General features: G+C 40.0%; 1 protein-coding gene across 3 annotated transcripts in view; it reads right to left on the reverse strand.

The window, feature by feature from the left end:
- The window catches only part of KIF2A (kinesin family member 2A), a 62,341-nt gene that overhangs the window by 16,800 nt on the left and 18,357 nt on the right, over window positions 1–27,184 (reverse strand). For 2 of the 3 annotated variants that reach the window (XM_082497548.1, XM_082497547.1), the window contains exons 2-14: window positions 23,672–23,766; window positions 22,248–22,367; window positions 21,751–21,805; window positions 19,604–19,726; window positions 18,922–19,022; window positions 16,519–16,614; window positions 15,672–15,726; window positions 12,244–12,406; window positions 3,874–3,964; window positions 3,660–3,723; window positions 3,145–3,236; window positions 2,757–2,899; window positions 1,809–2,013 (exon numbers count right to left, since the gene is read on the reverse strand). In XM_082497548.1, coding sequence (XP_082353674.1) covers window positions 1,809–2,013; window positions 2,757–2,899; window positions 3,145–3,236; window positions 3,660–3,723; window positions 3,874–3,964; window positions 12,244–12,406; window positions 15,672–15,726; window positions 16,519–16,614; window positions 18,922–19,022; window positions 19,604–19,726; window positions 21,751–21,805; window positions 22,248–22,367; window positions 23,672–23,766 — 1,403 coding nt within the window. The remainder of the gene's footprint in view (window positions 1–1,808; window positions 2,014–2,756; window positions 2,900–3,144; window positions 3,237–3,659; window positions 3,724–3,873; window positions 3,965–12,243; window positions 12,407–15,671; window positions 15,727–16,518; window positions 16,615–18,921; window positions 19,023–19,603; window positions 19,727–21,750; window positions 21,806–22,247; window positions 22,368–23,671; window positions 23,767–27,184) is intronic. The other variant, XM_082497549.1, reaches the window with a different exon arrangement.

Here is a 27,184-nt window from a genome sequence, read left to right on the forward strand (position 1 = left end):
AAAACAGTAACAAATGTGTATGTCGAATTACTGATATGGCAACCAACAAGTTCATTAAGATATTTTCATTTACTGTAATGATTTTTAGTTTGCTTACTCCTGAAAAATTAGAATTGGATTATCTGCTTATTAGTACAAGGATTATAGGAGGACACTGCCAGCTTCTAAATCAATGGAGTTTTTAACTACTTTTCCTTTTCATCACAGCTCAGAAAACCAGGTAACAAAATGACAACACTACTTCCACATAGAGACATTACAGAAATAACTTCCTGTACCAAAAATCTGAACAGGTTAAGACAGGACATACCCAAATGCAAAAAGCAAATCTTGGATTAGCACCAAAGACCACTCCTCAGAACACACTAGTTTAATTTGAACTTCACAATAGCTTCAAGGCTCTTGAATACAAATGAAAAAAGCTGTGTAATGGTTTTGGGCACAGATGAAAAATGGAAAACTAACATATAATTGAGAAACTTATATCTTCTTGTACCACTGTTTAGATCTCTGTAAGACCTCCACTTATTTTTATTTCCCCTTCCCCATATAATTTAGATCACAACCACTAGTACTGCAGCAGCAGAGCCTTTCACTATAATTAAAAAGGCAAGCTGTATGAAAATAACTAAGTATGTTGTATGGGTATTGCACTGACGGCACTAGCCAGTACAAAATCAACAAGTTAACTGAAAAAAAAACAAACAAAAAACAAAAAACCAAGCCACACTAAACCAGCTTTATTCAGTTACATTTGGAAACAAGTGATAACGTCAACACAATGTTGCTTGCATTATTTACTTTGATGCTAAATCAAAAAAGGCCACAGTTTTGGAACTGCTGTTTCCAATTTTTCAACACGCCATACAATTTTGTAGTGACACATTACAGGTTACAATTTTGTGGTGTTTTGTGAGATCTGCTTAGATCTCAGATACAAGTCTTCTCCCGTGCTTCTACTGGGGATAAGAAAGTAAATACCGTGATTTGGGGGTTCAGATTCTTTATATAAAATCAGTGCTGGTGCTGAGATTAGTAAACCTAAGCAAAACTAACCAACAATAGAGATAACTTCTGAGATAGTCCAAACCACTGTTTCCTCAGTTGACACCAAAAAATTACTTTCCCTATTTAGGCTGAACCTCTTTTGAGAAGCATAAAACAAACAAAAAAAAGGCATATGAATATTTAAATAATATTTCTTAGCTCTCTTGATGTGTCCTGGATTAATGTATGAAAATCTGTAAAGTGACGCTATCAGACAATTTGCTACAAAGTAGAGTAGTCAAAAATGGATTCCAACTTATTTTAATCTATTTCTTAGCTCTTTCTGGACACGTTGCTGTTGTGTTCTTTAGTGAATTAATTACAGCAGTAAATAAATACAGTAAATAAATATGTCGTAACTGTATTTTTTATTAAAAAGACGCAAATACTGAGATCAGTAAGAGTATTACCAGTTAGTATTTCAGACCTTGAGTACAAAGTAAGTCATCTGTCCTCTCATTTTAGATATATATCAGAAAAGTCTTCAAATTCAACTACTGGGGACTTTTTGTTGAGGTTTTGGTTTGGTTTGGTTTGGTTTTTTTTAAACTACCTGCAAGTTGATAGCACAATGTTTCTACTTGGTAATTACCAAGTGTTCCTTCTGGCATTTAGAGGAAAAATCAATACATTGTTTTACCTGTCACATCAGTAGACAATACAGACAAGCAAAGCCTGCAAAAACACTCGTTTTAATAGCGATTGCTATTATATGTAGAAGGCTCCCACCTACTCAAAGGCAATGGAAACATTTCAGTTACCTTGAGTGCTAAAAGGCTCTTGTTAATTTCCGCACCTTCCAGTCGCGTCTGCCTGTCTGCACTGGAAGTATCCGCTCCTCTTTCATTGCCAGCCAAATCAATCAGAGAGAATTTGCCATGCAGTTTCCCTTTTCTTCTGAGAATAATCTGAAACACTGCATGGCTCCGAGATGAGTGTGCATTTGCAGATGTCTGGCCAGATGTCCTTTAAACAAAAAGAGAGAAGGGAAGGACATATGAACAGGCGAAGGACCATACATGTTAAGCACGCTAACCTCAGAACAATAGCTTTTTCACACAGAGTCCTGTGTTTTCTTACATATGTTGACAGCACGTGTAATGTTCTTGTGGACCCTAGAGATACAACCCTAATCATTGGATGTACATCGTATAATCATACCTCTTTTTCCATCTCTTCAAACAGAAATGGAAGATTAGTAACATTTTACCTCCCTTTTAAAAGCAAGAATAATCAGATCTTCAAAGATTTCAGATTACCAAAGAGCTTACATGTAAAATGCTGATGGCGTTTTTTATCTGATCAGGCAGCAGTCTATGCACAAGGCTAATTTTAAAAACAATGAAGCTGGATACTTAAAAAAAAATAAAAATTTTATGCTTAACCTCTGTCACTATGTATCAAGGCCTTCTAGATCTGAAGAATCTGGCAATATTCCAGATTATAAATGATGTGAATTTAAGTCAGTAAGTTGCTTACATAATGCATGCAGTTCACATCCTGTAGAAAAGTCAGTTATTTCTCTCTCTAGGAGACAGAGAAACTCTAAATATCTATATTTAAAAGGTAAGCAGGTTCCTTACTTGCAGCCAACATCATCAAAGAACGCACTGCGTATTAAAAAGCCATCACTGTGAAGAGACCCCCAAAAAATCTTGTTCTGATTCTTTAACGTACAACGAAAAACTGGTGTAAGCTATGGGAGATACCTGCAGCTGTTGCCTATTTCAATAAGCTTAAGAACATCTTCAACACATTTGACTTCCCGTTCCTGTAATCCCACCACCTGGACTTGCTGTTTACCATCTTCTAACACTCTTAACTTTGTCTTCCTGTTCAACAAGTCAAAAACCTTAGGGAGGGGAGGGGGAAACAGAACAGTTAAAGAGGAGCTTTAAAAGACACTTTTGTTTCAAATCCCATATCAAAACATGCAAAGCATTCCACGGAAAAAAACACGATTGGAAGGGAATTGTAAAGTATTATTTGAAATAAAACATTTAGTACAAAGAGGAAAAAAATCTTTTATCTGACAAGCTCAAAATCACACTTGTGAAAGAGAAATTCCCCTTCCTCAGAGAAAGATCAGGTACTTACCTTACCACTGTAGATCTCAAAAAATGTTGCATATACTTGAAGTTCTAACTTCTTATAGTTTGGTTTCTTTAGCATTAAAAAGACATCTCGAGCTGTGAATGCATTTCCAGAATAAAAAGAAATCTCATTATGTATTTTCATTTAGCGAAGACACATTAATGCTTAACAGTCTATTTTACGGCATCTCTCATATTTTGCAACAGATAAGGTCAGTCAACCAAGTCCAAAGCATTGCAGTTTAAACTGCCACATTACATTGGAAGATGCAGAAGACCCCATAATTATAAACTTAATTATTCATCCAGTATATTTATTACTTATTTTTAAGTAATCTATATATACATTTACTTTACTGTACACAGTTTACTACTACACATCTAGGAACTGCTGTTGATGTTACCAAAGCTCCACTGTAATGCAAAATATGTAGACCTTTGTGTTTTGTACGACAGGGAGTAGATAATTTATTGATCTCAACTAATCTGCAAACAGCCAACAGATTGATAAAGTCTCACCTGCAAGTGCATATATTCCTTTAGAACAATCTTGGTTTTTTCCTGAAAAATCACCACCCATAGTCTAGATTTAAAAAAAAAAAAATCAAAAATACACTATAAAAATCATAGAGCTCTAACTTATGTATTTGTTACTTATTAGAACTTATCTAAGTGTATCATACATAAAAAGAAGAGTATTGCTGACATGTAGAAGAAATACTTAAATACTTACATGGGTTTTTCCACTGCCTGTTTGCCCATATGCAAAACAAGTAGCCATTCCCCTTTCAAATATGGTCTCCACTAATGGTCGAGCTGTAAACCTTAAATGCAAAAAACAACAGTACTTTAGAAACTGAATTACTTTAAAATGCTAGTACCATGAGGATGCTATAAATTTTATGGCCAGAAACAACAAAACTGGTCCTGTACTTTGAGAGGCCAAAGGACATATCTACATCAATTCCTGCACAAAAGAGACTACCAGCTCTAAGGCATTAAAATATCAAAAACAATCAAATAAAAGCTACACGGTCTCTCCCATTTATTTTACAGCAATATTATTCTCCTTTAAACCCTGAGAAAAAAAAAAAAACAAACATGTTTTAATGACGCAACACAGCACAGCACACTACATGGAGTTTGGAGCTCCCTAAAGAAGACAGAGTTAGGAGACACAGAAGTAGGACAGTGGAGCAGATAAATACTTGTGGGGACTGAGGCAAAAGAAGGGTTAAGTGTGGTAGAACTAATAGGGAGGAATAAGCAGCTGCAGCACTGTTTTGGCAGACGATGAAGTTCTGTGAAGCTACTCCCTAGATATGGAGGTGCTGCTCACAGGGAAGAGAGATTCCCTTTTCGGTGGGAACGTGATCTTTTACAGTATATGATGGTGCAAACAAGTAAAGTAGAAAATTACTGGCCTTGGTAGGAAAGTATATAAAGAGCATGCTTGCTTAATAAAGCTGGGCAAGCGCAAGCAGAGGAACATCGGCGTGCAGGGGCACGGGCTCAGGGCTAGCGGGAAGCCGATAGCAGAGATTTCACCACTTCCCGCCACAAGAGAAGAACATGGCCGCAAAACGGTCAAAAGCCGCTGCAAGAAAGAATATGGGAACTTGGACTGAGCCCCTGTGCAAGCATGTGGCTGTGCAGGTCTCGGGCTGCAACAAATGCCTGAGCCTGGCACTGCTCTCACAGGGAGCCAGAGACACTGCCTGCATACGGTGTGATCAAGTAAATGATCTGCTCAGGCAGGTGGTCGAACTGAAGGAAGAGGCAGAAAGGTTAAGAACTATCAGAGACTGTGAAAATGAAACAGATTGGTGGAGCCATACCCTGAGGCAAAGGCAGCAGGAAGGGGCTCTATCAGGAGTGGATGATCCCCTTCCCTCCTGTCACCGGGCAGAAGGAGAGGACTCAAGGGATAAGGGGAAGGGGAGTCAGATTCCTCCTCGGAGAGCCAAGCGAAACCCCTCACAGCCCCCCTCACCATCCCAATTGCCCTTGCAGAATAGGTATAGGGCTTTGGAAATCAGGCGACTGAGGATGGAAAGGATGATCCATCCAGTGAGATGCCCAGTGCTGGGCACCCACCCCCACGCCTCAGGACTTCCTCAGCCAAGAAAGAAAGGAAGGTAACTGTGGTAGGTGACTCCCTTCTGAGGGGAACAGAGGGCCCTATCTGTAGACCAGACCCATCCCACAGGGAAGTCAGCTGCCTCCCTGGGGCCAGAATTAAGGACACAAAGAGAAAACTCCCTTCCCTGGTTAAGACATCAGATTACTACCCACTACTGGTATTTCAGGTAGGTGGTGATGAGGTAGGTACCAGAAGTCTAAGGGCAATGAAGAATGACTTTAGGGCCCTGGGACGGCTGGTTAAGGGATCGGGAGCACAAATAGTGTTCTCCTCTATCGCACCATTTGCAGGGGTTGACCAGGGGATAAATAGGAGGAGTCAGGAAATTAACTCCTGGCTCCGAGACTGATGCATCCGGCAGAACTTTGGCTTTTTTGATCATGGGCTGATCTACAGGAAACCAGGCATGCTGGCAACAGGTGGGGGAAGCCTAACCCAAAGGGGAAGAAAGATCCTGGGACGAGAATTAGCGGGACTCATTTATAGGGCTTTAAACTAGGTTTGAAGGGGGATGGGGATGAGACCAGGATTACAAAAGTGGTGCCTGGGAGAAGCGTACCAGTGCCTCTGTGTAAAAGTGTTAGCAAGGTCTTGCAGCCTGTCTCAGTGATGGTGGGGGATGGTGATTTGTGTGGCAGCAAAGACATGAGGGGTAGTGATAATTTGGTAAATACAGTAGTGTCCGAGCATGATCAGGTGCGAATTAGGGCTTGTCCCCCCAAGAAAGTGGCAGGACAATTAGCCCAGCATCTACACTAATGCACACAGCATGGGGAATAAACAGGAGGAGCTGTTGCATATACTTGAAGTTCTAACTTCTTATAGTTTGGTTTCTTTAGCATTAAAAAGACATCTCGAGCTGTGAATGCATTTCCAGAATAAAAAGAAATCTCATTATGTATTTTCATTTAGCGAAGACACATTAATACTTAACAGTCTATGGTACAGCAAGGAAACTATTATATAGTTGCCATCACAGAAACGTGGTGGGAGGACACACACAACTGGAGGGCTGTGATCGATGGCTACCAACTTTTCAGAAGGGATAGACAAGGAAGGAGAGGTGGTGGGGTGGCCCTCTCTGTTAGGGGAAGTTTTGAATGTCTGGAACTTAACAGTGTGGATGACAGTGTTGAGTGTGTATGGATGAGAATTAAGGGGAAGGCCAATAAGGCAGACATCGTGATGGAAGCTTGTTATAGACTTCCCAATCAGGATGTAGAAACCGATGAAGTATTCTATAAGCAGCTGGCAGAGGTCTCACGATCATCTGCCCTTGTTCTTGTGGGGGACTTCAACTTCCCAGATGTCTGCTGGAAATACTACGCAGCAGAGAGGGAACAGTCCCGGAGGTTCCTGGAGTGTGTGGAAGACAACTTCCTAACACAGCTGGCGAAGGAACCAACTAGGGGAAGTGCCCTACTGGACCTACTGTTTGTTAACAGAGAAGATCTTGTGGGGGATGTAAAGGTTGGAGGTCGCCTTGGGCAGAGTGATCATGAAATGATAGAATTTTCAATTCTTGATCAAGTAAGGTGGGGAGCCAGCAAAACTGCCACCTTGGATTTCCGAAGGGCAGACTTTAGCCTGTTTAGGAGCATGGTCGAGAGTGTCCCTTGGGATGCAGTTTTGAAGAGCAAAGGTGCCCAGGAAGGCTGGGCATACTTCAAGCAGGTGCTCTTAGAAGCACAGGAGAAGGCCATCCCCATGTTTTGAAAAACAAGCAGACGGGGAAGAAGACCAGCCTGGCTAAATAGAGAACTTTGGCTGGACCTCAGGAAAAAAAGAAAAGTTTACATTCTCTGGAAAAGGGGGTTGGCAACTTATGAGGACTATCAAGATATGACAAAGCTATGTAGGGGGAAAATGAGAAGGGCCAAAGCTCAATCAGAACTCAGCTTGGCCAGTGCAGTTAAAGACAATAAGAAGAGATTCTTTCAGTATATCAATAGAAAAAGGAAGACTAGGGAAAATGTAGGCCCACTGGTGAATGAGACAGGTGCCCTAGTGGTGGAAGACACAGAGAAGGCAGTTACTGAATGCCTTCTTTTCTTCGGTCTTCACTCCTAAAGCTGTCCCTCACTAATCCCATACTCTGGAGGCACAGGAGAAGGTCTGGAGAGAGGAAGATTTTCCCTCAGTTGAGGAAGACCAGGTCAGAGACCACTTGGCCAAGCTGGACATTCATAAGTCCATGGGCCCTGACGGGATGCACCCGCGAGTGCTGAGAGATCTGGCAGATGTTATTGCTAGACCACTCTCCATCGTCTTTGAAAGGTCATGGAGAACAGGAGAGGTGCCTGAGGACTGGAGGAAGGCTGACATCACTCCCATCTTCAAAAAAGGCAAGAAGAAGGACCCAGGGAACTACAGACCGGTTAGTCTCACCTCTGTCGCTGGGAAGGTAACGGACCCACTCATTCTGGATGTCATCTCCAAACACGTTGAGGAACAGGAAGTTATTGGAAGTGGTCAACATGGATTTACCAAGGGTAAATCATGCTTGACCAATCTGATAGCTTTCTATGATGTTATAACTGGTTGGCTAGATGAGGGAAGAGTCATAGATTCATCTACCTTGACTTTAGCAAGGCTTTTGACACTGTCTCCCATAACATCCTCATTAGGAAGCTGAGGAAGTATGGGCTAGATGAGGTGACAGCGAGGTGGGTTGAGAGTTGGCTGCGGGACAGAACTCAGAGGGTTGTGATCAGCGGCACAGAGTCTAGTTGGAGGCCTGTAACCAGTGGCGTCCCCCAGGGGTCAATACTTGGTCCAATCTTGTTTAATATATTCATTAATGAGCTGGATGAGGGGACAGAGTGTATCCTCAGCAAGTTTGCCAATGATACCAAACTGGGTGGGGTGGCTGACACCCCAGAGGGCCGTGCTGCCATCCAGCGTGACCTGGACAGGCTGGAGAGCTGGGCAGAGAAGAACCTAATGAGGTTCAACAAAAGCAAGTGCAAGGTCCTGCACCTGGGGAGGAAGAATGCTAGGCACCAGTATAGGTTAGGGGTGGACCTGCTGGGAAGTAGCTCGGAGGAGAAGGATCTGGGGGTCGTGGTAGACAGTAAACTATCCATGAGCAAGCAATGTGGCCTTGTCGCCAAAAGGCCAATGGAATCCTGGGCTGTATAGGGAAGAGTGTGGCCAGTAGGTGGAGGGAGGTCATTCTCCCCCTCTACTCTGCACTGGTGAGGCCACAACTGGAATACTGTGTCCAGTTTTGGGCTCCCCAGTTCAAGAGGTACAGGGAACTGCTGGAGAGAGTCCAGAGAAGGGCGACTAAGATGATTAAGGGATTGGAGCATCTCCCTTACGAGGAAAGGCTGAGAGAGCTGGGACTCTTTAGCCTGGAGAAGAGAAGGCTGAGGGGAGACCTTATTATGGCATACAAGTATCTGAAGGGTGGGTTGAAGGAGGATGGAGCCAGGCTCTTTTCAATGGTTCCCAGTGACAGGACAAGGGGTAATGGGCACAAGTCAGAACACAGGAAGTTCCGTTCAAATACACGGAAAAACTTCTTTACGGTTCAGGTGCCAGAGCACTGGCACAGGCTGCCCAGGGAGGTTGTGGAGTCCCCTTCTCTGGAGATTTTCAAGCCCCGCCTGGATGCAGTCCTGAGTAATGTGCTCTGGGCAATCCTGCTTTAGCAGGGGAGTTGGACCAGATGATCTCTAGGTCATCCAACTCTGAAACTCCGTGATTCCGTGATTTGGATTTCGAATTCAATCCTGCATATCGGAGTCCGTGTATTTTAATCGCCACAAATGGTGACCCTGATGTGATGCTAAGGAAGAAGACGACTGGAAATAGTCATGGGGACGGAGCCCAGTGAAGCTGAAGACAGCGGGCAGAGCTGTTGACGGATCCGGATCGTATTTAAGAAGACACCTGTAGTAGGTGAGCCACTGGGGACATGGGAGGGAAGTCTGGCTGTCCCGACAGCGACAAATACTTAGGTTTTGGCAATACTAAAATCCTGCTATAGGTTTGGGTTTGGATTTTTTTTCTCCCCAAATCAGCTTCCAAGATTAAATTTAGAAGACAAGCCAAACCAACATTGCACATCTTAATATTTTGAGAACATACATACACTGAGAAAAGGCTCAAGAAAATGGATATCCAAGCTCTTCAGAATGGAAAACTCTAGTCATCCCTGAAGTATTATTTGATGTGTCAAAAATTATTCAAAGTATCATTATTTTATGTTAGAGAATTAATTTTTACTTTAAAAAACACAGAGTTATTGTTCCTACTTCAGCTGCTTATCACCATTATTTCATTAAAAACTCCAAAAGCGAAGGGTAAACTAATGGATGGTTACCAATGGAGGTAAGAGTCTCTCTGCAAAAGTCTCTTTTTCTAAACTTTTTCCAGGTGTTTACACATAAAGTACCGCTAAGTGACAGAAATGGGAACTATTATTTACAGACACACAGAGGTGTACAATCTTCTTTCACTCCACTTTGGAACAAACACACGTCACTTAGAAAAATAATATGGGCAAGACCAAGCCATTCACCAGTAGAGGTTTATGCAAAAATCTAAGTTTAATTGAATCATGAATTTTCATCAAAAATGTACCAGATGACTGCTGATCAGCTTTAGCCTTTCCTTTTTACTTCTTCTAAACATACTTCCTTTGTCCTCAAGAGGGTATTCCCATATTTTGATGTTTGTTCTTTTTGTATATGAAACACAAAATTTCACAAAGCCTATCCACTTAAGAAGCACAGTCCATTATCTCTGTTTAATTGAGTTTGAAATTATTTATTTTGCTGATTTATAAAAAAGGGACTTAGTTATATCTATTTTAAAGTAAGGTAAAATACAAACATATCTAGCAAAGTTTTCATAAAGCATTATACAACTCCAAATGGTACCATGCCAAAACATTCCAACTTTACTTTTACTAGAACCTGTATCTGTAATCTTGATCTTTCAGAAATGTAAACTCTGGTTCTCCTTTAAAACTCAAAAGGCATACCCATTCAAACTAGCATGTGTTTTTTAATATTAATGAAAACTTGCAATTCAGGGTTGCTGCTCATGGACTCAAAATATCTAAAATACAGCTTAAGCAAAAAAAATAATAATAATTAAAAAAGAGCAGTACTTTTCTCCCTCAAACTGAAGAACGTTTTTCAATATACAAATACAGTGAGTAATTTCAGCATACTGGAGAAAACTGGAGTAACTTGCCTCACTAATTTTTTTCCCCACTGGACTCTGAAGTTCTGGTGAGAGCAGATGATGATACCTATCTGCTCTTATTTCTGTTATTACAGGAGGCCTTGATGCAGATTGTCCTTCAAGTAATATTATTGTGCCATATAAGGGAGAAGGAAAATGCCTGTACTGCTACACAGGCTACAGATTTACCGTTTCAGTAAGAATACAATGATCTTTCAATATTTTCCCGTATTACCATTAATGTATTATGTAACTAATAAAAATTTTCTGGAGAAAACTCAATACAAAAATACAACAATACTGTATGCCAAGAAACACCCCTCACATTTAAACACTAAGATAAGTAACAGGAAGAAGGGAGAGCAGAGGAACTGATAGTTAAGCAGGAGGGGAACTATTGCAAGAGGCACACATCACCAGGTGGATCGCTCTCCTGCAGCTCTTCAGAACCGAGAAAGGAAAGATGCTATGAGTAGGTGAACCATTAGATACAGAAATCTCCAGGGGCACGGCTTTGCCGTTTAGAAGTCCTTTGTTAGCGTAAACTAACAGACTACCTGGATTTTACTTTCGCCACTCTCCTCCTCCTAATTATATCATGCATAAACCAGAATTTTTCATTTTCAAGGCCTTTTAATAATTTTTTTACAGTGAATTTTCTGTTATCCACCAACAGGATGTCAGTGTCCAACATCAATCAGGATACAATGCTAACTTTTACTTCCTAGTTGTTGCATTAAAAACCAAGAATTAAGATATTTCTCTGCCACTACTCCTTAAGGCTATGGGAATCATTTTCCAAGCATAAGGAAAATTATCTTCATCAAATTCCTTTCAAGTATCAATACTACCTGCAAAAAGCTTCAAAGTATTTAGGCTGAATACCATGATTATATGACCTGTCATGGTGTCGAACCTTGCCTACTACTGTATCTCCTCCGTTTAGTGACTTGTAGAAGGTAAACGGCTACCTCTAAACACGTTTTTAAAAACGCCGTGTGTGTTATTCCATGCCAGCTGCAGTGAAACAGAAGAGTAAAGGAGAAAATGGGATATCCAAATACCTTGGGGATGAAAGCAAAAGTGTCTCTGTTGCTGTTGTGTTGTTGTTGGGTGTTTTTTTTTAATCGGAAGGATTCAGCAAGATAATTTAGCTCCATGCACCTCCGCGTGACATCAGCCAGACCGCTTCCTGCAGCCAAGCTCCCCCAGGCTTCTCAGCAATATAGCAATATAACCTCTTTTGCTTTCCTTGTACTCTTTCCCCACCCTCTCCTGATTTGTTTCCATCTCTTAATTATCTTATATTGAAATTGCAAGCTCTTCGGGGCTGGGGCTGTCCTTTTCTTCCAAGTTTCCTGAAGACCAAAAGCCATGACTCAGGTTCCTCAGGTGCTGCACGCACACTAATTAGTAAGACGATAACCCTGAGGCAAATGGAGAGCTCACAAAGTTGTGCAAATATTCAGTAGCTGAGGAGGCAGGCAACACACACTTCAGCCTGGAAACCAGCAGGGCTTGGACGAGGACTGAGAACAGGACTGAGGTCAATGGAGGTGGAGATGACATTTCAGGTGAAGAATCCAGGGTAAAGATTTGAAACAAAAGTAAACAGGCAAAAGAATGGAGGTAGCAACATACATGCCTGGTAACACAGAGAACAGGACTGAAGTCCATGACCAAGGTAATCCCACAGTTATTGACACGGAAGATAGATACAGGAGAAAAAAGATTCACAAGAAAGAAAGCATATACACATACCTGTAAACCATTTCATTAGGAGCCGTGTCATCAAAGGCATAATCAAAACGAAAAGTTTGGTTTTCTAGGTACCTTGTTAAATCCACCTTTTGTTTTGGTTCATGTACCATCACAACGTCTTTACTAGGAATTGTTATTACATCAAGGTCTTTCATTAAAGTTTCTATAAAGTAAATGAAATAGATATTTAACTAGCAACACATCGTTATTTTTCACATTTTTTCATTGTTTACACTCTTATAGCATCACAAATAACACAGCTCCTCCAAGTAACAACACTGCAATGGATTTGGGCTTCCAATGCCTAGATAGTAATCTGCTACATAAGAGATTTCCTTTTGGAATTCTAGTCATCCTATCCTACCAATTGCTAGAAATTAAAGAGATGTTCTACAAAGCTGATTAGAAAAACGAAGGTCATTAATTATAGCACTATCATTGTAGCCTGTTATGGACTCTGTAATAACGCTTTCCATGGGTTTGAGTTCTTTTTCCTCAGAGCTTCTATATTGTTTTATAGATTACTGCCATATCCTTTGAGTTATTTATAAATAACTTCTCTATGGGAGAAACCGGACACTGAGCTTGGACTGTCAAATTTAAAACCACAAAGAAATTAATATCCTTACAGTAATCTGCTTTATTTTAAAATTTTATCTTTTTATTTTCCCTAAATCCTTAATGTTACAGTCATGTTCACAGCTTTCAAAAACAAAAATCTTGCTTTCATTCTACACGGACATTTTCTTTCGTGTATTCCTCCTGGAAGCCAAAGTATATTTCTATAATACAAAATTTCTCTAAATAAAATCATCTCTAAAAATTACCTTGTAAGCAGAAAAAGCTGAGAATGCTGATGATCCTTCCTCTCACTGGGAAGGAACAAAAGCCATCTAGATGCGATTTCAACAGTGAGATCCCAGGTTGTAATTACTACACAGTACTACAATTTACTGCTAATTGTTGGATGAGATATGAGTCAGCAAAGCAGAGAACTCAGTGATCCATAATAAGCACAAAAATAAAGATCCTTTGTGTGTACAGTCAGGATCACTAATGTGACCTACTTACATTTCTATGTAAAATTTCTTGAGGCATGCAGTTCAAGAATTTGATGTAGCTTTATACAATCAGATAGAAATCTTTTCACCAGTTAACATACTGATCAAACTGTACAATGGTTACCATTGCATGACATTACACACCAACAGAAATATGCATTCAAGTCATTATATAATCAATTTTTCAACTGCACTGCAATAAAATAAAATGCAATTATTCTGCAGTAATCACAGAGAAGAAATAAAGTATAAGGATGAAAAGAGATGTACAACAGTCAATTCTTTTAGCAAAAAGTTTTTAGTTTAAGCAGTCAAAAGCTGTTTTTTCTTAAACGATTGTTTGGCATAAGACATTTACCTACTCCTTTCCATTTTTTATGAGAACCCATACTCCCTGCCGATGGAAATTTGGAATAGTCTCTCTGAAACCCATCATGCATTTCTCACTTATAAATATACATCACTGAAATAAAATCTTACAAAGTCAATCTGAACACCTACTTCCTGCAAAGCCAATCCACCAGACAATTGGTGCTGGCAACACCTAAAGATTTTGGTGATAATTCTGCATTTGTGAGACTGACAAAACAAGCTAATTTTATTTTTCTCTTCAGGGGTTTACACACTAGTATATTAGATTCTTTTCTACTCTTCCATTTTAAAATGTGGCATGAGAATTACTGTTTCTTATGAAGTGTGTTTTCAAAAGACTGTGTTGTGTAAATACTAGATTATCTCTATGGTTCACCCTCTGCATAGATTATTTCATTAGTACCTTTTTACTACAGCTTATTCTTAAAAATGCAAAATAACTTTAGTGCCAACCTCATTTTTACTTAGACACCCACTTCCTACAAACACTGCTGAACTATTTTTTCAATAGCTACAAATCACTGATACCTAATGTGTATGCAACATTCACAAAAACAAATCCTATGTCTGAATCCCAACTCATGACACCTTGCTCTCATTTACTGTAATTTCACTTTGTCCACCTTCAGCACAGGTAGAAGGTGACATTTCCCCCAAATGTGTCAGATTTTAAGTCATACTTTATGAAAGATAACCTCCAATGCTGAAAGAGACATTGAACTACTACCAGACTTGTACATTGAATGCCTTTTTTAATAGGTTGTGCAAAATAGTTTCAATTAACCAATTTTTGAGATTATACATTCCTTTCAGATGACTATGAGAAAAAAATACAGGCAATAAAAAGAAAGTAAAGGTAAAAATGAAGAAAAAAATAAAGTAGGGGAAACAGCAATTTGGAGGAAAAAAGAAGACAAAAATCCTAACTATATACAGGTATCAACGTATGTTTTCCCCTTCCTGTATATTTCTCCCATCTTCCTCTGGATATACTCCAGATAATCCTCAATGTGTAGTCCTGACAGCACAAAAATAATAAATGCATCCCTTGTCAGACTGATGCTCTTTGAGTCCTTTAGATAAACCAAATACAATAGAAAGAGAAGGAAAGAAACATCTTTCAAAGTGAAAGTCGGCTTACTTAAGCGCTGGATTCAGATATGCTGCAATCCAGAAGCATTTGCATTCTTAATTTCCTGCTGAAAGTAAAGAACTTCATGGGAAGATTGGGATTTAGCTGGAGTTGAAAAATTGAATGATTTTGTTTGGAATACAGACTCCAGTCTGACAAGCAGGCAGTAAGAAAAAAATTTATAATACTAATCACATATTAAAAATCTCACTAGGGAGTCATCCCAGTATCTAATAGTTTTTTAGTGGCATTTCAGATGCCCCATGGTATCTTGCCCAGCCCTGAACAGCAACTCCAGGGGATACCAGTCTCGAATTTGTATGTAACCCGCTCTCCCTGCAAGGATGTCTTGGACACATTTGTGCACCTCACATGGCATAAGACATCAGCATTTAAGCACCTGAATTGCTCCCTTGATGTCTGATTCAAGACCACTTGAAAGTATAAAAATACATGTACAAAAATTGTGTATGCAATTTTTCACTGGGTGGGTCTCTGGTCAGGAGATCACTTGAAGGATAGTTTAAAAGAATGGTGATCCTAAGACAATGTAAGAATACTGAAGAAATTACAGCAGAATTAATTCCCAGATCAACTAAATACATCCTAGACGGCCTTGGAGAAAAACTGCAGCCTCTCTGCACCTCAGCTCACGGTCCATATAACGGTGACAGTTAAACTACTTTTCTCCCCCTCTTTATCCAAGTTATGAGTTTATTAATTTTCTGGGTCCGTCACACATACTGTCTAGTATAACAGTTTCACCTTTCATGAGTACTTCTAGATCTCTTTTAAAAAAATAATGTAACTATCAGAAGCAGTTTTTCAGAGAAAAAATTCAGCAAAATCTTCAATGGTCATACCTTTTTTATTCAGTGGTCGTTTTCGTACACAAACGCATATCCTGTGCTCATCGATCTGCAAAGGAAACAATCTTTCAGTGAACTATACTTCGATTTCAGTTATATGATATTTTACTTTATTTTACTTCTATTATGGAATTAATTAACCTGTCATTTAAACAAAGAGAAATTTCCAAGACAGTGAGTCATCTGAACATGTAAAAGTCCCCTGTGCCTGTACAATAGCCAAGAACCCAAAAGGGAGAACCACACACTAACAAAACTCCCTGCAGACAGCGATCTAACCCTGTAGAATACCAGGAACATCTTGGAACATTGCCAGCAAATCCAGCTCTAACAGGGTAGATACACTATTGACAGAAATTGTCACAATCTCTGATCTCCTGAGAGATGTGATAATCTTTATCATTTAAGGATTCTGCTCCTCTGACTTCTCTGCAAACCAAAGGCGCTCATCACCTTCAAAATCAAATATTAATTTTTATACTCAACAGGATTTTTCAGAGGAGCTTAATGGTTTTGGGTGCACATCCCCTAGCATCCCAGGAAAAATTACAATACAGAGGCTGAGTGACTACTTAGTACGTATTGGTATTACTTTATAGAAAAAAAATATATAAATGACATAACATAATTAACAATAATTTAGTAACCTAGAACTTTCAATAACTACTAATTTAAATATCATCAAATTACAGAAAAAATAAACCCATGTTATAACGAATACTAATATATATTAAACTACTTATTTTTTATGCTTACAGACAGAGGTATACATTGAAAAAATTGAAAACACATAGCAAAAATACAGAAGGATAACAAATTTCCATGTTGCTGGGGTACTTACAGGATCTGCAGTTGTCAGTGGTCTATAATCCAAACTTCCCCTGAAATCTCTTATCATACACATAATTTCATAATTTGGGTTTGTAGCATCAACATCCTAGGGAAGTAAGCAACAGAATTTCTAATATACCTTTTTTTCCTGAAACAGTCAGATTTCAGTCTCTTCTACATTTATTTATAAGAAAAATACACACTAACTGAAATCTTGCTTTTTCTCCAAAATACCAGAAAAGTCTCAAATGCAAGTTTAATGACTTTTTCCAGTTTGATGTAGCTAATTTACTGATAGCAAAGCAATCATATGCCTTCTACTTCATGTTTTTGGTTGGCAAGTAATAGAAAATAGTTTTTAATTAAGGACTCATTAACAGTGTACTCAAGAAAGAGAAATGACTCCCACCTTTGCTGCAATCTTCACACTAAACACCTCTGAACAATTGCACAGCAGCAGGTAACACATGCAGTCAATGCTGCTTCATCTGCAATAACGCGATCCAACGGATGGAAGGATACACCCTGTGACACTGGTACAACACACGCGTGCTCTAAACACAACCCGGCTGCATCCCAAGTTGGTTACAGGAGCTTGATCCTACTACTAATCTTAAGTGAACTCCTACACTTACTTGAACGCATTGGAACCTCTTCCAACACTTCCAGACCCTCCAAAAAGCAGAAGCAATCCCAAGGATACACAGTAGGCTACATGCAGGATGAGGAGACCTTCCATCCCTAAGCCTGGAACCATCAGTACCAGAGCGAATGGACACGTTAAGAGGCCATGCATGGAGCCCCTCCAAGCCCTGCTAAGCCTGAGCCTACTGTGAGCAGAGCTGGTCCTCTGCAGAATCGATCAAACATCCTTCCTGTCACTTCTACCCACGACTGTCAGTTTTTGCACCGTTTCAGGACACGCTGCTGATGCCATACATAGCCGGCTCTGGTGCTCAGACCTGATTTAAGTTTTGCACGGCTCCCCCCAGACTATGTCAAACTCCTTCTGGATGACAGCTGGTGGTGGACACGGTGTAGGCACTCTCAGAAAGCACTGCACTGGGGTGAAAGGGAGCCAGCTCATCACAGCTCTGCACCTGGAACACAGCTGATCCTCACCTCAGATAAAACCGCATCCCGGTAACCAGAAGTTGACTGTACCTTTGTCTTGTTCACTCTGACTACAGTGAACGAAAAACTGCTGACAGTAGGTCCACACAAAACGTATTCCTGCTGAAACACTTCCTTTTCCTTCTAACATTCAGAAAGGAGTGCTGCTTATTACAGAAAAACTGTTTGCCCAATACTCTTCAAACCGTGCTTAAAGGTCTTGCCCACTACAAGACAATGCTCAGCTAATTACTGCTGCGTTTCACAACAACAACAAAGGAATACAGAAAGCAACAGGAAGCACAGGTACATACAGGTCACCATGAAAAACAGAGCTTCCTCATACTGAAGTTTAAAACTCAGATGGAAAGGGAGTCTTCACAGAAGCAATAAAAAGAAAATTTTAGGTGTAGTACCACATCAAAGTATTTTAATATATAAAGCCAAAAAGTATTTGTTCCTCACGCGTAAACACATAGTAATGTTTTCCATTTGTGTAAATGGATAGAAATTAGAGAACATGAATTCAACACAGGTGATTTTACATCAACTTAGACACATCATTAAACCATGAAGTAAAATGCCTGAATTATTTACTTGGTGGTGGTACTTCTGTCAGTAGCGGATTGGTAGTATCTCTTTAGAGACTAACACATACACACAGGGCCGCCAACAAGATTATGCTACTAGTTTTGCTGAAGCTTTTGCACCACTTTGACAGAAAGTCATTTAATATTAAGAGATTCTTCTCACAGGATTAGTAACTTCATTTCTTTCCCGCAAGTTTCTAACAACTTGCTGCGAAGCTGCTTGCATGATGCAAAGCTAAAGTATAAATGCATACACTGCTTTAAAGAAAAAAAAAAAGTCACTGGTCAAACTTGAGCCTCAAATAGATCTCCTACAAAGCAGCAAAGATCATAAAGAACAATTTATCATAATGTTGTAATACCTCCTGTAGAATAACAGCCCTATCTAAAAGCCCAAGATTTGATTATTTTCCCTAAGAAATAGCTGTCATCAGTACTTGGATCTTTAAAAAACACGCAGCAAGATCAACAACTGTAAGCAATTATTTCTGTAGGAAGAAAAAGAGGTGGAAAACTGTCTGAAGTAATGGTTATGACAGCAATGCAACCAAGCACCAAAATATTTATCAAACTTATATACAGGATGAAAGTATTTAATTTCTAGATTATTACAGTTTACAAAAATTATTAAAGACTGAAAAAAGCACAATGATTTTGCAAACTTCTTCTCTTGCTGACATACCTTTTCCATCCGAGCTAAAAATACTAACCTGAGCTCTTTTTTCTCTAAGTTCCTGCTGCTGTAACCTTCTTTTTTCACGTTTCTCTTGCAATTTTTCAACCTCTTTTACACAATTAGATTTTCTACGTGCTTAAAGAAAATGATAAAATTTTAAAATATGTTCAGTGTTGCATGAATTTAGTATTTGCACTGTAGCTTTTCAATTATATTAATTTATCAATAATTAGAATGCATTTATATCAACTAGGTTTTCAAGCAAATCAGTATTAGTACAGAATAATTATGGCAATTTAATTTCTAAAATTCATAAAATAAATTAATTAGAAAAAAGTCATGGGGATGGGACAATAATCACACAACCAAAAATATAAGGACAATGACCCTCAAAAAATATTTGGACTGATACATGTGATCTCTTGGTTTGAATCAAAAGAAAGCCCAGGCAAATTAAAAAAAGAAGAAAAAGCACCACCATGGTTAAAAAAAAAAAAAAAAAAAAAAAGACAAAGGCAAACCAAGTTGCAAATAACAGCACAACTATGACAAAAGTGAACATTTGTTTAGCCGCAGCACTCTGAAAAAGCTCCTCGAGGGAGCCCACCGACAACTGCGCCTGTAGACCATTTGTCATTTATGGACAACAACATAATCCAAGAGAATGTACATGTAACGCCCAGAATGAATGAATCCTCGATACACGGTTTACATACAAGGGGGTCCAAATTCCTTTTTTGCAGCTTGAACTGGAGATATATCTGAAACACTACCATTCTGCTGAGAGGAGGAAGACTGCTCGGGAAGCTGAGTAGGTCGCGCACGTGCAGAACCAACCACTGCAAAGGAAAAGCACAAAGCTCATCTGGACACGGAAGACTACCATTTCTACCCGATTCTGACATGCGTTGTTGTTACGGAGAGATCAAACAAGGCCCCTTTCCAGACACAACAATTTATTGGGGGTGAAGGGCAGCCATCCATGTAGAAAGCCTATTAATAAAGACATTTGGCATGCAGCCTTTTTTATCCTAGTGTTATGTTATACACAACATAATTACTAAGTACCAACGCTGCACGTGTCTATTTTTAAATACTCTACTGCAGAATCAGTACAAGTTATTAGGCACATAGAATGAAGCGTGTACTTGGAAATAAGCAGGCCTGAAGCTTAAAGAGCTGAAATTTTATATATATGTATTGTGATCATACCCCAAAACCGAGTAAGAAAATATTCTCTAGACATTACAAAATGGTCCCGCCCCATTGAGCCTACGACCTCTGGAGGTACAAAGGGATACAAATGAAAGGCAGCGAAGTGCAGCTCAACCTGCGAGCGGAAGGAACAAACCCTTTTAACACTATACTGGAAGGGACACAGATACAATCAGTATGTCTAAACTGATGCATTGATTCTATACGTGCTAAGGATGCCAATTTCTGAAGATGCAGTGATGCCTGTTCCCAGCGAATGCAGTGGGAGTGGTGAGCGTGCAAGCCTCTCTGCTAGAGATGAATGCTTTAAATTGTTTCTCAAAGAGTTGCTTCAAGCAGCTTTGCTTCAGCTGGCCCACTGCCTACACATGGTCCTAACAGAGACTGCCAGAAGAGCACGAAAGTGAAGGTATCAGCGTTGATTAGCAGCCAGCGATGACGCTCCAAACAAAGGCCAGTTCACTGTGCAACACGGAGGCAACTATGGAAAAAGGTATTGAACGGGACAGACAAGACGAATGCCCGGATCATTCCAAATACAATAGGAGATCTAGTTTACAGCACAAATTGATTACACAAAATAAGACAGTGTGCTGAGGAAAGCTTAATTACAAGGCCAACAAATACACAGGCCGACTGTGAATAGTAGGATCCATAGGACCTATTAAAACACAAGTTACAGGGTTATTCCATACCAAACAGACCATTCACTACAAAGGACAACATGTATGGATGCGAGGAGAGCCCATCAATAACATGTCTCAAATTTAAACTGTATTAGTTCGAAAAAAATTATCCCCTCTTCCTGAGATTTTCGATTTGGTTAACACCCCCAGAGGCAAATGGCAGCAGGGAGAAAGTGGTCCAAATCATCCACCATAAGAGTATGAACAGTTGCAAAGATATGCAAGCCCACTTGTTTTTCAAGTTTAAACAGATGGACTAGAATCTACTCTGAATTAATGACAGGAGATTAAAGCTTGGAAGAAGAATCATCACCACCATCAGTACAAGTTAGTTATGCTTAACGCAGGAGAGAAAATGAAAACAATAAGCAGTAACTATTCTTTCTCATGTTATAGATGCATTATATCTGTATTCATCCAATACATACTTTCTACCTATCCTACTGTGGTAATTCAGCATTTTTTGTAAATTTTTTGCTATTAACTGTAGTGTGAGAAATAACCCGTAGGGCTTAAGTACTCGTTGAACAAATGTTTACACACACGCTGTTACAAAACTAAGTTAAAAAATTGTAAGCGTAACAATTTTAAGTACACTACCTAGTGTGCATTGAAACACTCAATTAAGCTGAAGCAAACTGAGGATGCTTTAATTTGGAAAAGTCCACACAGGATTTAATGTAGCATAGTTAATTAACTTCAAATTTTTGCACCTTCAGTTCATTCAGCTTAACTTTCCTAATGCTGAATTGTTTAAACTTGCATATAAATACTATTCATATAGTATAAATTCCTAAATATACATAGGAATCATTCTAGGAATGAGGTACCATGTCTTTCACGAGTCACATGCATACATACCGAATGAGAAATGCAGAATTATTAAGGAATGTTAGATGAGCAGGAGGTTAAAATGTTCCCATATTTTTTACTTCCTTGAAATGGAAAGAGATAACATTTACCTCTGTTATCTCTGGCAGGGGCATCGTTCTTAATAGGTACCACAGTTCGTCGACTCTATAAAGAAAGAAATCTCTGTTATTCGATCACTGTATTGTTGAAAACATAAACTGCAGCCCCACCTCTGCTTCTTTTCAGTGAGTAGAAATAACAGGACATCAACAACACAGAGAGGTGATTGCTGCCAAACCCCTCTCTGAAGAGACTCGGGTGAAGACTGCTTGAACTGTACATACTGTTTCAAAACAATCTCCAAAACCTTTTCTGTATTTTTCCTTGAGATATGTTTAGTTATATAAATATTAGTTCCCAAATCCTTCTCTGCCAAACCTGTCCTTAAAAAATTTTTAGAAACCCCTATTCAGCATAGGAACAAGAAAAGAACACAATTATCAGATAGCTCCACAGACACAAAAGTTAAAGTTAAAAATTCAAGCATAACAACACGTATAGAAGTACTGTATGTTTAACATGAACATGTGGCATAGATATTACCAACCTTCACGATTTTGTTTACTTTGGCTGATGGAGTCGGTGGTGGTGGCGTCTCTGGACTAGGTTCGATATCTTCATCAGGTGCAAGATCTGGGTTAAGTGAAAATATGCTCTCCAAGTCAATCTGTGTAAAAGAATATAAAATGCATTGATGAGTCGTAAAACAATACTCACCCTCTCCATTTCTCCTGTTATGTTTGAGAATAAACAGTTAATATATTTAGTGGTTTTACCCCACAATTCGTTTATTCTAAAACCTGAATTATCTTGTTTTATGTTCACTAAGAACAGCATAAGCTTTTGTCTTTGTATTAGTTGAAAACACAAACTTCAGAAAAGGGATGAATTAAAAATCACCAATAGATATTAATAGTTTTGTAAAGTGATTAAATTGAAACAGAAGTAGCTGGTACTACTGCGGGAAATTTGACAATTACTGCAAAATATGAAAGACATTCTGTAACATAAAAAGAAATAAACCTCAATTATTTGAAATTTCCCAGGCAGTGCAAAAGAAACATATGAATTACAACCACCCAAAAAATAAAAGCACAGTTGAAACTATGTAAAATTTATCATGTTTTTTTTTTTAAGTGTTTCTCATTCAAAATGCTGTAAAATGTAAGGGGGGAGGGACAGGATCTTAAAAATAGCTGGTTTCAGATCTATTGAAACTTGATTTCCTAAAAATCTTAAATAGCTTCGGTCTCCATAGACTGCCATTTCCTCTCGCTGGACCTTTCAAAGACCTCACTACTGTATGGATTCTGTGTGTCCAGAGGGATGAGCTCAGCTGATGAGATCACCATGACTTTCTCATTTTTTTTTTCTTTTTCCTGTGTTTTCACGTAACTGGTGAAGTGTAATTATTTCTGACATGCATCTCCAAATCTCAGCTAAAACTTGCTAACATGGTCCAAAATTTAAAGGAAGAGAGGATAACGAAGTGTTACACACAAAGACACACTTTCTCAAGGGAAGCAAGGCTGGAAGATTATTGCCAAAAATAAATAAATAAGCAAACAAACTAGCAGTTCAATTCCTCAATAATACAAACACAAAAAGATTTCTAATCTAGCTCTCCCACTAGTTTCCTGTCTGAACTGCAAGCCATTCTGTCTCTCAAAAATTTTATTTTTCTACTTGTACAAAGAGGATAACAAGGTCAGCCTTTGTAATCTGGTTCAAAATCAACAGATGAAAAGAACTATTTAAAAGCTATGACACAGAGCTCAGGAAGTCAAATTTAATACAACAGAATCCAGCATTTGCCCGACAGCTCCTATGCAAAACAGTCTGTAACCAAAGAATCGTCAAGTAAAGATTTATACCTTCTTTTTGTTTCCAGTGCAAATTCCAAAGTCATATTCACGTAGATTACACAGTTTTCAAAAAAAAAAAAAAAATTTCTAAAATAATTAAGTTTACCTCTTTCCCTTTAGTATCCCCATTTTCAATCCATTCAACAGTTACACTTTCATTATCTTCATTCAGGGATGTTACCATAGCTTGGTGAATTCGGCCTAGAAAGCAAACGCAAATAATCATTTATTAACTGATGGAAAAATTTTCCAGAAGTTGTTTTCATCCCTGCACTGAGACATGCAGAGTGCGGCAGGAAGAAGAGGCCACACACTGTGAAACAGCTCAAACCTGATCCCCCCGGTGGAGGCTCTAACGGGACAGTCGGCATACAACTGAAAAGTTCAATGAACGGAAAACTGAGTGGTAAGTAAACGCCACAACACTTGGACTCTCTTCTCCTGAGAGAAGAAAACTCCAATACCACAAGTCTCCCACGGGCGGCAAAGTCTCACGAGGTGTGCTCCGCAAAAGCTTGTCTGTCCCCTTTCTAGGCTGATACAACGACATTACATGTCCCAACACGGGAGTGAAGCCCTCTGAAACTGTATTCTCATATCCATTCCTTATGGGCGTCCAATCAGTTGGTAATTCAACTAGAATTAAACTGCCTGCAACAATAATACAAATCGTCATTTTTAAAACAGCTGTTTACAGAGTGCCGAGCCGGAGCTAAGGTGCTGTTGACTTCTCCAGTGATGGACCCAAAGCCAGCAAGCCCCCATAAAGTACAATAAAACCAGTAAACTTTCAGTAGAAATAAGGATTTTTATTTTTAAATACGTGGTGTACTGCGATTTTTTTATGTCCTATTTCCTACACACAGTAGTGAGGAGCCATTGGAAGAGCAGAGCAGCCATGCGCTGACACAAACAATCAAGACCGAGGCATCACATTAATTTCACATCTCTGCTTTGCCCAAAGAGTACCAAGAATTAGGGTTTCTCAAGAACGCGAGCCAAACACAACTGGTTCTCAAACACCCTCTCTTAACGAGCCGTAAGATGATCAAGCAACCCATCGCTCCACCCGCCCGGAGCCACCACCAGATGCCCAAGGGCCACCTGCAGCTCCCAAAGCATGAGCGACCATCCCAAAGCGGTCCGTGCACACACTAGTGCTGCCGGCCACCCGCTGAGAGCGAAACACAGCACCGTTCTCACACATCTGCCACGGTCTGCATCTCCTCCACCTTGCACCTTCTCCCCTCCTTGCCTAAAGCTCCCAGGACACCAAAGGTCATACCAGTTTTCTCCTCCCCTGACTGTTTCAAACTTCTGTTTTAGCCAAAAAAACAAACCCAAAACTCCCCTTTGGCTTTACTTGTTTCCCCATCCTCTAGCATTTGCTAGTTTTTATTTCACTGACCTGTGTTTTTTCTGAACAAACCCTCCATTTGCGGTTCTCCAGCTCCCTTCTCCCGGGCTGTGTCTTCCGCAAGGATGGTCTGGCCAGAGTTTCCCACCGAGGGGCTGCCTGGAGATATGTGGGGAAGGGACCACCGCCATGCCTTGCCCTCCCCTCCACTCCCCCCTTTCCCCCATGGAGGTGGCTGTGCAGGCACACGTCCTGCCGCAGGACCCCAACCAAGCCCTGCTGGTGGCCAGGCTCAAGCAGACTCACTGACCACGACACTCTTACACCTTATTTCCTCGGACAAGCATTTTTGTGCAAGTTTTATATGTGTAAGGTCCTCATACACCTCTCCAATACTTTTTCTGCACTTATTAACTTCTAGGGACGCAATTTTGACCCTCAGCAAGTTTGCCGATGATACCAAGCTGTTTGGCAAGGCAGACACACTGGAGGAGAGGGATGCCATCCAGAGGGACCTGGACAGGCTGGAGAGGTGGGCCCAGGCCAACCTGATGCAGTTCAACAAGGCCAAATGCAAGGTCCTACATCTGGGTTGGGGAGATCCCAAGCACAAATACAGGCTTGGCGGGGAATGGCTGGAGAGCAGCCCTGAGGAGAAGGACCTGGGGGTGTTGGCTGATGAGAAGCTCAATATGAGCCAGCAAAGTGAGATCACAGCCCAGAAGGCTAACCATATCCTGGGCTGCATCAGAAGGAGTGTGGCCAGCAGGTCAAAGGAGGTGATTCTGCCCCTCTACTCCACTCTCGTGAGACCCCACCTGGACTACTGCATCCAGCCCCCTACATAGGAAAGACATGGAATTGTTGAAGTGGGTCCAGAGGAGAGCCACAAAGATGATCCGAGGGCTGGAGCACCTTTCCTATGAGGAAAGGCTGAGAGAGTTGGGGTTGTTCAGACTGGAGAAGAGCAGGCCCTGGGAACACCTTATTGCAGCTTTCCAGTATGTAAAGGGGGCCGACAGGAGAGCTGGGGAAGGACTTTTTACTAGGGCATGTAGTGATAGGATGAGGGGGAATGGCTTTAAACTGGAAGGAGGTAGATTTAGATCAGATATTAGGAAGAAATTTTTCACTTTGAGAGAAGTAAAGCAATGGAACAGGTTGCCCATAGAAGTTGTTGAGGCCCCATCCCTGGAGGTGTTTATGGCCAGACTGGATGGGGCTTTGCAAAACCTAGTCTGGTGGGAGGTGTCCCTGCCTATGGCAGAGGGGTTGAAACTCGATGATCTTCAAGGTCCCTTCCAACCTAAACCATTCTACGATTCTATGAATTTTGTGACCTGTTCTAGAACTGTTTCATTTAGCTATCTGGTCCATCACCAAAGAAGCAACAGAAGCCACTGCCTTCCTGCAGCAGTGCCACTCCTGCCACTTCCACGAGTGTGCTGGGACCTTAAGGGCACAGGAACTGTGGGAACTGGAAGACTCCTCAAGCTCGTATTTTCGTATAATCTCCTGCTACTCTTTTAAGGCTTGGCCCAGCTGTCAGTCCAGAATCAATACAAAAATGATCTTTGAAAAATGTCCATTTAGAAATCATATTTTATACAATATTGTAATAATCTTTAGTATGTTACCAGATTTTATAAATTTTTAAGAAAAGCACTGTTCACAGATGAAACCTGTGACACTCTTTTAGGCACAGAGCCATCATGTAAGTCCTATTACCTGCTTCTGTGCTCTATTACTTTTGACAGAGAACGAATAATAATTAAAAAAGGTTTAATCTTTGCCATAACAAGTGAAAGGAGATCAAAGCAGGCTGATGAATGAATAGAAAATACTGAGCACTCTCAGAAACACAGTAAGCCAGCATGCTGTAACAAAAGAATCACAATAAATCTTCCATCTCTGTGCCAGACTTCATCCACTCCCTGGCCAAGAAAGTCAGGACTGAATAAAAAAACCTTAACAAAAATAAAACTTATGTCCATCTTCCAAATATTCTGAGCTTAAATAGAAAATGTATACTATAATGTTTAAATTGGCAATGTACCCATACAATTTGTTCCTAAAAATTCTTTGTGTTACCAAAAGTTTACATGTTATTGAAGTGCCAGAAAGCACATTTACATCTTTACAATTGCCTCTTGCTCTCCGCAAACAGTATTCCATTATATTTTTCTAGTACACAGCTGAATACAGCAGCTGTGAAATTCAGGAATGCCAGCAACCAATTAGGCTGCCATAAACCTCGTCTAG

The sequence above is a fragment of the Vanellus vanellus genome, assembly GCF_965231255.1.
Source record: "Vanellus vanellus genome assembly, chromosome: Z".
Classification (NCBI taxonomy): Eukaryota; Metazoa; Chordata; class Aves; order Charadriiformes; family Charadriidae; genus Vanellus; species Vanellus vanellus.